This window comes from Larus michahellis, chromosome 7 (assembly GCF_964199755.1).
Source record: "Larus michahellis chromosome 7, bLarMic1.1, whole genome shotgun sequence".
Taxonomy (NCBI): Eukaryota; Metazoa; Chordata; class Aves; order Charadriiformes; family Laridae; genus Larus; species Larus michahellis.
Window position 1 is genome coordinate 50,766,303 of NC_133902.1, and position 14,256 is coordinate 50,780,558.

At 37.2% G+C, this 14,256-nt stretch overlaps 1 protein-coding gene across 2 annotated transcripts in view; it reads left to right on the forward strand.

Annotated features, from left to right (window-relative positions):
- CCDC93 (CCC complex scaffolding subunit CCDC93) overlaps positions 1-14,256 on the forward strand; it is a 50,869-nt gene that overhangs the window by 21,746 nt on the left and 14,867 nt on the right. For both annotated transcript variants that reach the window (XM_074594535.1, XM_074594536.1), the window contains exons 11-18: positions 561-647; positions 5,275-5,391; positions 9,403-9,465; positions 9,658-9,731; positions 10,303-10,384; positions 11,743-11,814; positions 12,895-12,966; positions 13,232-13,340. In XM_074594535.1, coding sequence (XP_074450636.1) covers positions 561-647; positions 5,275-5,391; positions 9,403-9,465; positions 9,658-9,731; positions 10,303-10,384; positions 11,743-11,814; positions 12,895-12,966; positions 13,232-13,340 — 676 coding nt within the window. The remainder of the gene's footprint in view (positions 1-560; positions 648-5,274; positions 5,392-9,402; positions 9,466-9,657; positions 9,732-10,302; positions 10,385-11,742; positions 11,815-12,894; positions 12,967-13,231; positions 13,341-14,256) is intronic.

A 14,256-nucleotide genomic window follows, 5' to 3' on the forward strand; every position in this document is an offset into this window, starting at 1 on the left:
AAATTCCTACATTTTGATTTTTGGCTGAGAGGACTGGGAAAGAGATTCAGTTGTTAAACATTGTTTCTGTTTATGCTGAAGTCACAAGAAAAAGTAGTAGTTAGTCTAGTCTCAAAGTTGATTGACGTGCTTTCTACTGAAATGCACTGTAGAATGCACTTGTACTTGAAGATTGTTTTTCTACATGCATCCAATTTGAAAGGTGTATTCTTTCACACGGCTGCATTGTTACCATTTGGCTCAAAATGTGGTCTAAAAGTGAGTTTCATTACTGTACATGCAAAATTCAGTATACAGAATAAAATTTGAATTCAGATTTCCAAAAAATTTACTTCAAATTACCAATGTTGCTTTCTAAAAGGATGTAAGCGAGAAATTTCCATTAGTGAAGGTTTTTTTTGGGGGGTGGGGTGGAATGTTTCTTGGTCTTAAAAAATTAGAGATTTTTAGCCAGTGTAAAGGTTTTGCACGTTTCTGTTAGAATTAGAGCTTGGGGAAATTGCCATGGAAAAAGCACAGGCAGTTCCAAAACTCCAAGCATTTTCTTGACATAATTGCAGGGCAAGTTGACAGCGAGCACAGTTGGCCAGATTGTTGGACTCCAGTCAGATGAGATCAAGCAAATAGTGTCAGAATACGCTGAAAAGGTAAGTGTGTTACCTGATTATGTTTTACCAACGCATGTTTGATAGCTTGTTAATTTAGGCCTTCAGCTTCCAACTTAATTGCCTTGATTGTCTTGAAACACTGTTTCATATGGGTAACAGCACAGTTGGGATTCATGAAGGTGTTTTAATGAGATTTAACGTGCACAAGCTTTTGGTATGACAGCATGTATTCCTGAATTGCATTCATGAATAGTTCGGGTTTAAGCTCTTGCTTAAATGTTTTCATGAATAAAGAAGGACTTGGGTTGATACCTGTTCGAACCAGAGACCTAAACTCTTAATGTATTTTAAAATATTCAGTGTTAAGCACAGAAATACAGTTTTGTGGGCCTGCACAGAGAAAAATCTAGGCCTCTTCCACTCTTACACTGGGATCTTACTTGCAGTGGGCTCCAATTATCAGTCATGCCCTGGATCTCTTATTCTGAATCTAGTATCATCAAACCCAAACCTTTGTTGCTTTTAGAAGTCAAGGCAATTAACTGTGTATATTAGCTCCATTTATTGTGTTCAACTGTGATTGTTTTTACAGTAATGTGAAAAGAAAATCTGGCTCTTCAAGCAATTAATACATACAATACATCACTGCCAGATATGAGTTATAGGTCGCTCTTATTTGTCCAATAGTCTTCTCATATTTCTTCCTTTTTGTTGACACATATGAGGTATGGAGCTTTCCCATTTGGGAGATAAACCCTATAACTCAACAGAGTCTGTAGCAAATTCTTGGCCTTTCTTTATTATAAAGGATTGGAAGACCAGAAGCCCAAGCGTCATATTTCAATGTTACATTTCTTCTGTTCTGAGAGAAGGCAGCAGGACCTTGACTATTATAGTAGAACAATGATTAATACTCTGGAAAGTAAGAACTGATTCAAGTCAAACCAAAAATATATCGCTTTTCGAATCTATTGGATGTGACAAAAAAAATAATTTCTGTGTGTGCATGCATGTACCAGAAAAAGAGAATACAGGATGTTATCGAACAGTTTACTGATGCATCAGCATTGTTTGGATACAGTTCTAATAGTTTTAACCCCTTGTAACTATACATAGTCTGAAGAGCACAGCAGTACTTATTTGTCTGTCAATCTTAATAGAATTCCTGGGCCCAGTGAAGATAGCTGGCAAACAAAATTCTACATCTGATGTTGCCATGTGCCAGGGCCTTTCTTACAAGATGGTATTTTTGCAGAAGATGAATGCAGTTTTCTGCATTAGCCACTCCTTTCTGCTGCTGTGTTAACTTGTTGGGTAAACTGGATGGAAGATTCTAGTGTCATTCCTCACTTTCTAAAAGTCCTGGCAGAAAATTATTAATGTGGCTTTTATCTGCCTATTCATCACCAGCTTTTGAAGGCCAATTATACAAAGTAGCTTTTGATTTTACTGTGTTAGAAGGATTATTCCTCTGAGAATTTGCAAGTATCGACATATGTAACAAGAGGTTTTTGCTAGTAGAATAGGACGAAAAGCTCATTCCCTTGTAAAGTGAGAGAATGAATAAAACTGGAGAAAACTGCTGTCTCAAAACTACCCCCTTCAAAAATGCCCGAAGGAGAATCCTCTTCAACAGTTTTAAATGCGGTTTGACAGTTGCTTACAGCTGAAGAAGCTGACTCAGCATATTTCTGGACTTCTGGAATCTTACATTGGAGATTACTATGCACGCTACGCAGTCAGTTGAAGTAACATAAAATAAGCATTTCAACCATTTAGCAAGGAGTGTTGTTAGTAAAGGAGTGTTGTTCAAGGAAGATACTAATTGGATGTTTTTGTTTTGTTTTTGGAAATCCTGAAAGATAAGATGAGATGCAGTGATTTTTATCTTTGGGTTCCTGAGCCCTGGGGAAACTGTCAAGGAAAAACGATGACAAATTACGTTGGAATGACTGCTAAAGATCTAAGTCGAACTTGACTGAAAACAGATTTGAGCTGTTATGGGGCTGGAGATTGTTTTTGTTTTCCCAAAGGACTCCAGACAGTGAACTTCAAACTGCGGCGACTATGTTGGGGTTAGTCACAGACCTAAACCTCTGAAGTCTATTTACTAGTAGGAGATGGTTGAACATGAAGAGATGAAAATGAAATTATTTACTGCTAAAATTTTGTATCATTGTACAGAGGCTCTTCTTTTTTCTTTTTTTTTTTAAGAATGTGGAGTTCTGTAGACTAATGATTGAATTCTCTTTCTTTAATTATTCGACTAATGTGTGTGAGAGAATCTCATTACAACGAATAACGTTAATTGCATATATTTCCTTCCTCCTTCCCATTTAAAACTTACATGTGAACAGTGGGAGGCAGGCTCTTAAAGCCTAGAATTAGCCATTTATTTTGCCTAGCAGTTTTTGAGCTGCCATAGATTAATGATCCTCATGCATAATTAATATGCTGTTTTAACTTAACAAATACTGTCATAGAAAATGAGGCTACTAAGATTTCTTGTTTAACTTGTTTATTTGAATTGGCTACATCGTTTTAGGGCAGTTGAGCAGCGAATGGGGAGGAATGCAGAAGTGAGTCTACACCTGTCAGTGGTGGGGATAATGTGTGTTAACAGAACAATTAAAAGATGTATCCGTGTATCCCTTTTTGTCACATGTAATTGAAGTTCTTGTTTTGAGATAGAGATGCTAGTGCTCAGATACAGCTTTCTTAAATTACGTTCAACAAGGAACTGCTATTTCAGTCTAGTAAGAGACCAGGTAACAACAGTAGTGTCAGAAGAAAATTAGCTTCTATAATTTGTGCTTTTGTCCTCCTGTGGTGAAAGATGCATTTTTCTCCACAAATTGGAACCCAATTCCTCAGTAACTTTAAAGCAGTAGTGTTGCTGCAGAGCATTTGACTGCACGAGGTTTAAGCCTAGCTTTTTCATTTGCAGACCAGAAGGATTTTTCTGCAGAAGCCTCTGAGTTACAGTGATGGTTATTTCCCCTTTTCAAAAAGCAAGCTTTAACAGCCCATTTCTTGAGACATGACCTCTGCTTTATGCCAAAACTGTACTGTATGGGTTGCTACTATTTTTGCAGTATCAGTCCCAAACTGGTTTAGCTCACGTTTCTTTTTCTTGCATTTCCAGTTTTCTTGATTTGCATGTTATGCATATTAGATAGGCTAATCGTACAGTGAGAATGATGGGTCTTAGAATGCGTGACGTGATGAGAGAATGTGATTTGGCTAAATAATAAGAGGAATAAGTAATTTTGAGTGTGTGTTTGTTGAATAGTTTAGTGTTACAGGTGTTGTTTAGACACATTTTTCCTTTCCTAACAAATGGAAAGAAAGTATGTGAATTATTGGGATATCAGAATTGGTCTTTTCTTGCTGTAGATGTATAAGTATAACAAGTCATTTAAGCGGCTCTTTAATATGAATAACATAGAAAATGGGAAAGAGGAAGACAGGTTTTTGCCTCTTGTTTTCGTTTAAACTTAAGCTGTTAATGAAGACCTACTGACCCACCTGCCTAGAGTGGATACCAGGAGCAAATACAAGTCAGGAGTGTTTCACACTTCTGGTAACACTTTTGCTAATCGTACATTGTACTGGTTGTCTACATTTTGTAATTTCAAAAAGCACTTAGTATTGAAGTCTTTGACAGACTCTGAAAATTAGCACCTGAAGTAGTTGAAAATTAACTTTTTTCTAATGTAAAATTGGAAAATGGATGAACTGGAAAAGTAGTCTGAGTGCATGAAGCAAATTACCAAAACAGGTGGATGCAAATATTAAAGTGAGGACTTTCAAAAGATGCAAATAATGTTTAGGCACATAATCACTTAGGCGCCTAGCTATCACTGATTTTTAATATTTATTTTTTTTTTGTCTACTGCAAATATACAATTTTTACTGTAAATGTTATTCCTGATAAAGAATGTTTCTGGCAGCTTTCCTCTCACAATTCAGAGAGAACCGGAGACTGGATCCAGATTGCTGTCTTCATTATGTATTTATGAGACACTTTCTTGGCAATGCATGCTGGATCCAGTGGTTTTCAAAGACTGGTGTCCACAGCAGGCGTGCGCGCGCGTACACACACACGCAAAGAACAGCTTAGAGTGGTAAATGTATCTACCACGCTGAGTATGTCATTGTCATTCAGCAGAAAGATGCATCAAAGCCAGTATTTCAGAATCTAAATACACAAATTTTCAAGGTCTTTGAAAGTTCTGGATCTACTTATTGGGGTATGGAGCATCTCTGAGTCAACAAGTTCAGTAAATACCACTGCTTAAGGTGTTTTTTAGCATTGGTTGTATTTTTTTATGTTTAGGAACTCTACCAGGTTTAACTGTAATGCTGATGCAAAAAAATTATATCTTTTTTTCCTAGTATAATGTAGTATTTTCCACCTGTCCCAGGGCATCTGACTGTATTTTTAGCTTACTTTATCTGTTACCTTTGGGATGCAATTCAGTTGTCCAGCCGCTTCCTTATCTTGCTGCGAGGTAAATCAGTAAGTCATTCTTTCTGTTGGATAGTGGGACACAGTTCTTGATAAGGAATATCAGAGGTGTGTCCCACTTTGGCATTTGAGCTCCTGAAGAAGTAAAAAGTAATGGCAGGAGGTCCAACAGGCTGCTGTTATTGTTTGTTTTAGCAATCTGAGCTTTCTGCTGAGGAGCGACCAGAAAGGCTTGGAGCTGCCCAACAACATCGAAGGAAGGTGGCATCTCTGAATAAGCAGATTTTGCAAAAAACTAAACTCCTGGAAGAGGTAAGTATTGTGTGTGTAATAAAAAAGAAAACATTGATAAATATGGTTGATCACAAAGTTTTTGCCATCTAGAAAAGATTTACAAGCTATCTTCTGTACCAGCAATTTGTCATGCCGAACATTCATCTCTGCATCTCTACATGTCTTGCTTGCACATTTATTACTAAGACAATGTGGCTGGTTTTATATTAAAAATCGTATAGCCCTCTGTGAGGAGGGCGTGGGCTAATCAAAACATGTTTTTCCTTTTTTATTTGCATACCTCTCTTGGAGAAAAACAGAGAGAGTATCTCCATTTGGCATGGTAGCCATAGTGTTGAATGGGCTCTCTTCACAGTTTCAAGAAACAGTTCAGGAAGTTACTCTAAAATATGTTAAAAATTATTTTTTTATCACTTCCTGTGCTTTTATACGAGCCAGCTTGTCTCACTGACTATAGTGGGTTTTTTGCTTGTTGTTTGGAGGTGTTTTTTCACGATCGCTGCTTAGTTCACATCTTCACGTTTGTTTTAGGAGGGAAAGGCTTTTGAATTTGTGACTGATGTTGTGTTCCTATCTATAAGTAAGAGCAAGAACCACCATTCCTGTTTTTCAACCTACTCATGCTACTGCTATTTAAACTCAGAAAAGTGGAAAAGCTGTGCCATTAATGAAATGCTGCTTTTAATTATGCATACAGCTGTAATCAGCACCATGCCATCTTTAGCTTGCAGAATCTGATGAAAACATATTGCATCAGAGTCAGTAATTGGAAGAGCTTGCCAAAAACCAAATAGTACTTGAGGAAGAATTCTTGCTGATGACTTGTGTGGTTGATACTCTGTCAAGTACAGCACCGCTCCAGCAGCTTTCATCTGGTTTTTGTTTTGTTTTGCTCTGCTCCTGTCAGTAACGTGTTAACGCCTTACATCTTAATGGGTTTTACCTATTAAATGTTGAGGGTACAGGGACTTTGAAAGACAGGTGTCTGTATGGCACGTTTTATGAGACAGTGATATCTCCAGTCTTACAAACAGCAGAGGTGAAAGAATTGTAGCTTTGAGACCTCTACCTACTATGCTATAACTATGGCAGCACTACACTTTAAACCTTCCTGCTCAGCCACTTACTGGACCTGACTTTTTTAAATTTTTTTTTTTTAAATGAGAATTATATAGTCTCTAACAGTGCAATAAAGTCTTTTATTTATCCCTTCAAAACTTAAATCTCCTTTCAGTAAAGCATATGCTGTGAACCATTTGTTTTGAAGGCTCTGACTAGCGTTCAAGTAATACTAAGTTTAAATAAAGCTATAGAAATAAAAGTTATGCACAAAATAATGGAACGACTAATTGCCTATCCTGGTCTTTGTTTCTCCCTTCTATTTTTTCCGAGTTTAATAAAAAGCTTTGTGAAGAATGGGTACAGGTTCTCCTTAATGTATTTTTCACAAAAAAAGGACTTCCAAAGGATAGAGTATGACAGTATTTTAACTGGTAAATATTAGAATGCATTTCCTTTAGAACATGCTGAATTAGTTTCCCTCTTAAACTGATGCATTTCTGGTTTTGTGTCTGGCATGCTCCATCTGTTCAAAAATAGCATTTTTTCATAGCCAATAACACTATAATTATTTGCACTGTATGTTGAATGTGAACTATGTCTGTCACAATTCCTCTCCGTTCTAGAGTGAAATATTTGAAAGTATTATAATATATTACAATTATGATATACTGAAATTAATTATATTTCTTTTTACTTGACTTTGTATTCTTTTAACCCTTTGGGAATACACATTTTCCATATCTGGTTATGTCAAATAATAACTTTCGTGCCCTGTCAAAATGTTGGCTGCTAGTTAAAAAATATTGACAATACGTGGCATTTAAATGCAGGCTGAAGTGTCAGGCTTTCAAAATCATAATATGAGTTTACAGACAGTTAAATCCTGCCTGAATTCCCATGTTGGCTTGAGGGTTTTTCCTGAAGTAGAAACGTAAATTGCAGAATGAGATCTTCGGAATTTCAAAAGTGGGGAAAGGAAGAGGATTTTCACTGTATCCTAAGTCATTGCAGTATGTTTCTATCGCATTTTAATTCTTCCTTTAAACCACGAAGGCTATGAGACAAATGCGTGTGAAGGGAGACGGAGATTTGCTGTGTGTATTTTGAGTAGTGCAGAGACCGATGCAGGCGCTTTCAGCATCCCCTCTGAGCAAGCAGGTTGCAAAGATAAGAAGGTTTCTTGTCATGACTGGCAACAGTTTAGCGCTGCCCTATGACACAAGAGGGGACGTTTGCTCAGATTTAAGGATTTTCTAATACAGTTCTACAGATTTTGAACAAATGCTCCCATCTGTCTGCAGTTTTTCTGCAGGCAGTATGTAGAGATAATGGAGGCGTGCTCAGTTTGGATGTATAGACGCTAGAATGCTCCACCACAGCCTTTGCATTGTGAGAAGAGTTTGTGTTCTTGGAGGCAGTTAGCTCAAATTTAATTTTGGAGAGGACAGCCTAGGTACAATTGCATAGTAAGAGTGGCGTTAGGAAACCACAACAGCTAGCTCAGGTTTCAAAAAATTAAAATCTTCACTATTGCACTAGCACGCTTCTCAGGCCACCCTGTTTCCATGACCTTTTCTGCCTAGCTGAGTGGTAAGACAGGCTGGCAAACAAGCTGAGCAGTTGTGGGGGGCTTTTGTGGGTATTTGTGTTGTGCCATTATGGTCTGGAAAGCAGAAAGGATCAGCCAGTATCTGTATGCAGCCTCAATGAGTGACATGTTCAAAAGCATTTTTTTTCTGGAGCAGATGGCTCTTATATTCAACAGAATTGTAGCATGGTGGGGCTGCTGATTTAGTAATACAGAATATGCCTGTAACTTGATATATGTCGAGTGGATTACATTTTCATGTCTGGTGCAAGTGATTTCCTTTACCAGTTTCCCTAGCGTGTGAGTGAATGAACGTATGTGCTCGTTTGCCACACACTGCTGAGAGGAGGAAAGCAGTCTGGGGTGGGGAGGAGACAGGATTGTAAACCACACAAAATTGAGAGAGTCCTTACTTCACTACAGATTTGCTTTTAACTGCCAAAAAAACTCCGTAATCCACAGCAAAACTTAAGTGTTTTCTAAATCTGTTGTCATGCTGTTTGCCATTTTAACAGTTGAGGGGCCTTTAATTCTGTGTTGCTTATTTGCAATACGTAACAGTCTCCCTGCTTTGTTTTTATGTGGAAAATGAGTGCTGACAGCTATAAGCTAAATATAATCCTTTTAACACTTCAGTAAAGTAAAAATTTCCTGGTTGAATTTTTTTGTTTGTTTGGTTGGTTTTTTTGGGGTGTTGTTTTTTTTTTTGCCACTTGGCACCTACAGCTTTTGAAGGGTGAGGTAGAAGTGACAATGAAATCCGGGACAGTCAAGACCCCCCTTTTAAAAAATGTTTGTGAAGTTCTGGCTTCAATACTGCTATAAGTTTCAGCAAAAGTTTTCCTAACAAATAGTTCCTCAATCTTTATGTCAATTTTCATGAGGTGTGGATTGCAGTCTTAAATGATAAATTATTTTTTTATCTATTTTTTCAGTCTATTGGTGAATTATCGGTAAAAAATATTTTTCTTGAATCGCCGTAACTTATTTGGAGAAGTACAAAATGGAACTCTCTTCTTAGCTTTGTGTGAAACTAGGCCAGTGTAATCGGGCTGAATAACTGAGCAATTTAGCAGAGATTCTGTCCAATAAATTACCATTCTGTTGGCATCCATTTTGCAAAAGCTGCTGTTTATTCTGGAATCTGATACATCTAGAAGGTCAGGTGGAATATGTTTGCTGTTATTAATTAAATATTCAATGACAGTTCTTGCAAGCAAACGCTCTCGGAGTAGATGACAAGAGAAGAAAATGTTTGTGATGCTTGGCCTATTGTTTAGTAGACAGTCATTATTAACAGCTCAAATATTGTTGTTCTCCACTACAGATTAATTAGCGTGAATATAGAATCAAACTCTTCTCTTTCTCTTTCATAATAGTTGCAAGCTAAATGTGCTGATCTGCAGGCAAAATGTACTGAAGCAAAAAAGACTTTAAGCGAGGTAATCTTCCTTTGTTTTTTCTGTGCACTAATCAAATCGTTTTTGAGAAGTTTGGTTTGTGGAGGGATGTATTAAATGGTGAAGCTGTTTGACAACTTACCTCACTGTTGCCGTGATGTGGGAAAGCTGAGTGCCGGGAATCATTTTATGTGTGGAAGTGTGTTTCAATTTATTATTAATTGCAACCCTTAGGTTAAGAGTTACAGTGAAAAGCTGGACAAGGAATTGGCAGCCTTAGAAACCATAGAATCCCAAGCAGATTCTAGGTAAGTTTCTTCCTTTGTGACCTTTGAAATTCTGAAAAATTACGGTTTTTAAATGAGTCATTCAATGTTTCTTGGTTTTTTTTTTTCAATCTTAACAAATAACTAGAATTTAAAAATTAAACAATTCTCCAGCTTGCTTTCCAAAGACAGGAAAATATTGTCATACTATTCAGTCAGAATGAAAAGTGTCAATCTGCGTCAGTCTGTAGTTAAAAATAATTTTAGGTGTTTCAAGCAGAAGAACCCTAGACACATTTTACAAGTAGATGAGGCCTTCCAGATTTTATTTCCTTCATATTTGAAACCTTCATCTCACATAAATTAAATAGGAGGCTCTCTTAAAGCTCTCACAATAACGAGGTCAGAACCTAGCAAAATCATCAAAATACTTGATCTAATTTGTTTTTAATAATCTATTTTTATCTTGACCTTGCTGTATCAGTGGTGATATTTGTGGGTTTTTTTATTTACACGTTTTTAGAACTCAGCTTGTTCTAATGTCTTTTAGTTTTCCATCTGTTTAAATTAGAAACTAAAAATCTAATGTGGTTTACTGGATCTTCAAATTTAGCATATTACAGAGTCTGCGAGCACTGGTGGCCATGAATGAAAACCTAAAAAGCCAGGAGCAAGAGTTCAAAGCACATTGTAGGGTAAGTTTTAGTTTCTTATGTAAGGATTCATTTAAAACTTGGTAAATAAGCATTATACTTGTTCCTGATTTGTCATCGTGTTGTGTGTCCCTGTCTGTCATCTGTCCTGCTCCCTCATTCTCCATTTACTGGTGTTTCCAGGTTTATAGTTAATATTGTCACCAGCTTGATTTGCAGCAGAATTAGGGACAGTTGCCCGGTTCTGCAGTGTATCATATCTGTGACAGGCTGATGACCCAGAAGGTTGGAATTGGATTAACCAGAAGGACTTGGCCCCTGCCCTGAGGCAGGGAGGTGTAAGGAAGGCTGGCAATTAGCGTGGCCTTCAGTGTTCTGTTGTGCCTGGGACTCTTTAGTGAAGGATAATTCCTAGACACAGAATGCCAGATTGGCCTTGTGCTGGTCGTAGTTGTGGCTCTTCTTGTTCCCATTGCCATTCTGCTGAGAGCAGAACTAAAATTTTTGAGATTTTTTTGCTGAGAGCAAAACACGCAGCTCTAAAGCTGCATTAAGGCAGCACTAAAACGCAAGTTTGAGATTGGGCTGTACTAGATCCCACCAATGCTATTCACAGCCTGAAATGGAATTGTCTCCTCTTGGATAACGCAGCCAACAGTGACCTGAGGAGAGGTACAGTGCCAGAGAGGAGAGCTTCATGAAGGCCCCTAGCTTTGGAGCAACCCACCAAAAGAGACAAGACTGAGATGAAGCTATTGCAGTTGTCAGAGCAGGTTTCAGTTTTACTGCTTAATTACTGTGTTTTGCTGTCCTGTTTGCTGCGTTATGGACTGCATAGAAATACAATTGGAGCAAATTATTTTCATTCTCTTCTATTTAAACAAGAGTGGATGGGATTTAATAGAAGGAAAAGAAGAAAAAAGAAATAGTGCCCTGAGGCACAGACTGAGCACAGGAACCTCTTTTTCCCATACATATTCCTTTGGAAAGCTCTAAAGGATTGTAATGGAGACAACCTTGCAAGTAACTGTATGTCTGTTCAGTTTTACAAATGCTGTATGTTGCAGCCCCATGGCACCCTGTTGCTGTTGGAAAATTAAACTGAGGAAGCAGAGGAATATTACATGTCACTCATTAGTTGTCTTAGCTGGATCTAATATATTTGCAAGTAAGAAAAACATCTATTCCTGTGTTCGACAAAAGCAGACAGCTCAATGTAATGAGTAATAATGGATGCCTTACCCTTAAGCAGGGAATGCTGTTTAATCTGACAAATTTAAATACAAATGGTGTGGTCAGCTCCGCAGTTCTGTTGGTTTTATGTTGTCAAGCTTCCTGCCCTCCCGTGTTAAGAGAACAGGTCTCAATTAAAAGCAACATAAACTTTTTTTGTTTTAAAGGAAGAAATGGAGAGACTTCAACAAGATATAGAGAATTTGAAAGTCGAGGCAGTGGAAAATGGAGAGGAACAGGTAAATAGCAAATGTCTAAGTGTTTATTTTCAGTTTGTGTTTTAAAATGCTGTTTAGGTCCTCCTGACTTCTGGCACATTCTTGTAAGCATTAAAGTATCTGTTGCAATCTCTGAAAAATTCTATTCTTCACCACCGGTAAAGCTACAGTTTAGGCTAATAAACATAGAAAATAGCCATAGTATTCTTCAGTACTATGGGGCTAACTCATAGATGCTTTTGTGCCTTTTACTTCTTTCTTTGTAGTACCAGAGAAGAATCTCTGGATGTTGTGTTAAGAGCAGAGCATACCTCTCACGAAGGCAGGTCTTCCTCAGAAAGCGTGTTTGTTTCAGTTGTTTTTTTTCTTAAAAGTGGATTTATTTGAAGGATGAAAGCACCAAGTTTTTAGTGGCTCAGTACATTGCATGCCACAAGCAGCTGTCAGAAGTTAGGCTTTAACACGAATGCGTCCAGACTGATGGCAATGAATAATGAATGAACAAACAAGGAAAAACTTGAATTACTTGTATTTTCAGTGGGTAAACATTTGATGCATTTATGCCTCTGAAATGAGACAGATTACGGGTTCTGTGATGATGCTGCATGAGCGCAGCAAGAAAAAATTAAAATGTAAGCCTAAATCTTAAATTTTTAAACGAGAAAAAGTTATCTTAAAGTCCACGATCCAGGAAATCTAGAACACGTGTCAGAGTTCTGTCCTCAGCTGCTGAATCAAAGTGCAAACAGTCAAACAAGGAGTAAAGACAATCTTCCGATACATAACTTCATTTAAAGTGTGATTGTTGTAAAGCAGTGGAAAAACTAGTAACAAATACTAAAATCTAAAATATCAAAAGCTTAAAAGCTAGCAAAATGCATTTGTTTACAGTAAAAGATGTCAGTTTTTTAATGCAGATATGAATCTTTTTTAAAAAAAAAAAAAAAAAGACAAAAAACCTCCAGCAAATGGTGGTGTTATTGTGGGAGCCATTAAAGGGAAGATAAACAAATACTGGAATCAAATCCTATCGGCACGTTTTTGCAACTGCAGCTCTTGTGCGACTGTAATACCCAATTGTTTTGGGTTCTCAAATTCTAGGAGCCGAATAAGATTATAGAACAGCAGTACAAAACTGAGAAAGATAAACTTCAAAAGATCCGGCTGTTATTGGTGAGTAACTCTTTGTAAATTTTCTTGTACAAAATTATTGACATTTTTCTCGTCTTGTAACTACTAATACTTCTTTTTGTTGTTCTAATTTTAAAAAGTTTTTCTGTCACAAATCAATTACAAAAAACATTGACCCTCAGCCAACGCTTTTTTTTTTTTTTTAAATTATTTCTTTAGTAACAAAATATTGCTGGGGGGGCTTCATCCATTTTAAGAAAAGAACAAGAAGAGGCTTTGTTTTCTCCCCTCCTGACTTTCTATTCAGGCACGAAGAAACAGAGAAATAGCCATTTTACAACGCAAGATTGATGAAGTACCCAGCCGAGCTGAGCTAACACAGTATCAGAAGAGATTTATTGAACTTTACAGTCAGGGTATGTATATCAAGCAGGAGCATCCTGCTGAAGGCTAAAGCCCTGAGAGGAGGGCAATTGCATTTTGAGCGTGTAACATGTAACAACAGCACTTGCTAGTTTTGTGGTATTTTAAGGGTCTTTTGATACTCATGTTATACACCCTATTTTCAAGCCCTTATAAGCTGGCTATAAGAATTCTCCTGAGAGTGAAACGATGCGCAAGATCTCTGGACTAAATTTTGTCTGCGACATGTTCAGTCATTTAGGTTAATAACCAGTGTGTTTAGAAAGTCTTTAATTCACTTCTTACAAATGAGGCTGCTGTAAATTTGAGTCATGTGTAATTAATTGCAGTTAAGGTTAGATGGCTTTCATTGTTTTCATTGACGTGAGATATCTGCATCTGAACCAAACGACATCAAGAACTACAAAGTAAAGGCAATTTCTTGAAGGTGTTGTCCCAAAGTACGTCAAAGGGATTGTTTTCTTTCATTTTTGATTTATAAGTACCCTGCAATATCTTGGTAGGCTCAGAGTACGAATTTTCTTTATTTTTTTTATGATAAGAAGTTATAAAATGGGGAAATGTGCTTGGTTGACTTTTTGGATAGGTATGTGTTTGCTGTGCATGGATGGTACAGAGAATGCAAACTGAATAAAATTCTAAAGTTGTTCCATTAAACTGGTAACAGACCAGTATACTTACTGGTGTATATTTAACGTAGCTTGTGTATTAGCATAAGCTAAAATAATATCTATCCAGAAGAACTAGCTAATGTTTTAAAAATATTCTGTATTTACTAAATATGTGTGTGAACCAAGCTCTTGAAGGTTGAGTAGTTCTAAAATTGTCATCCAACTTTGATTCAAATCCCTTGCCCTTATGAGGCATCTCTGGTGACGTGGTCGTGTGCTCTCTTCCATGTGTGTTGTC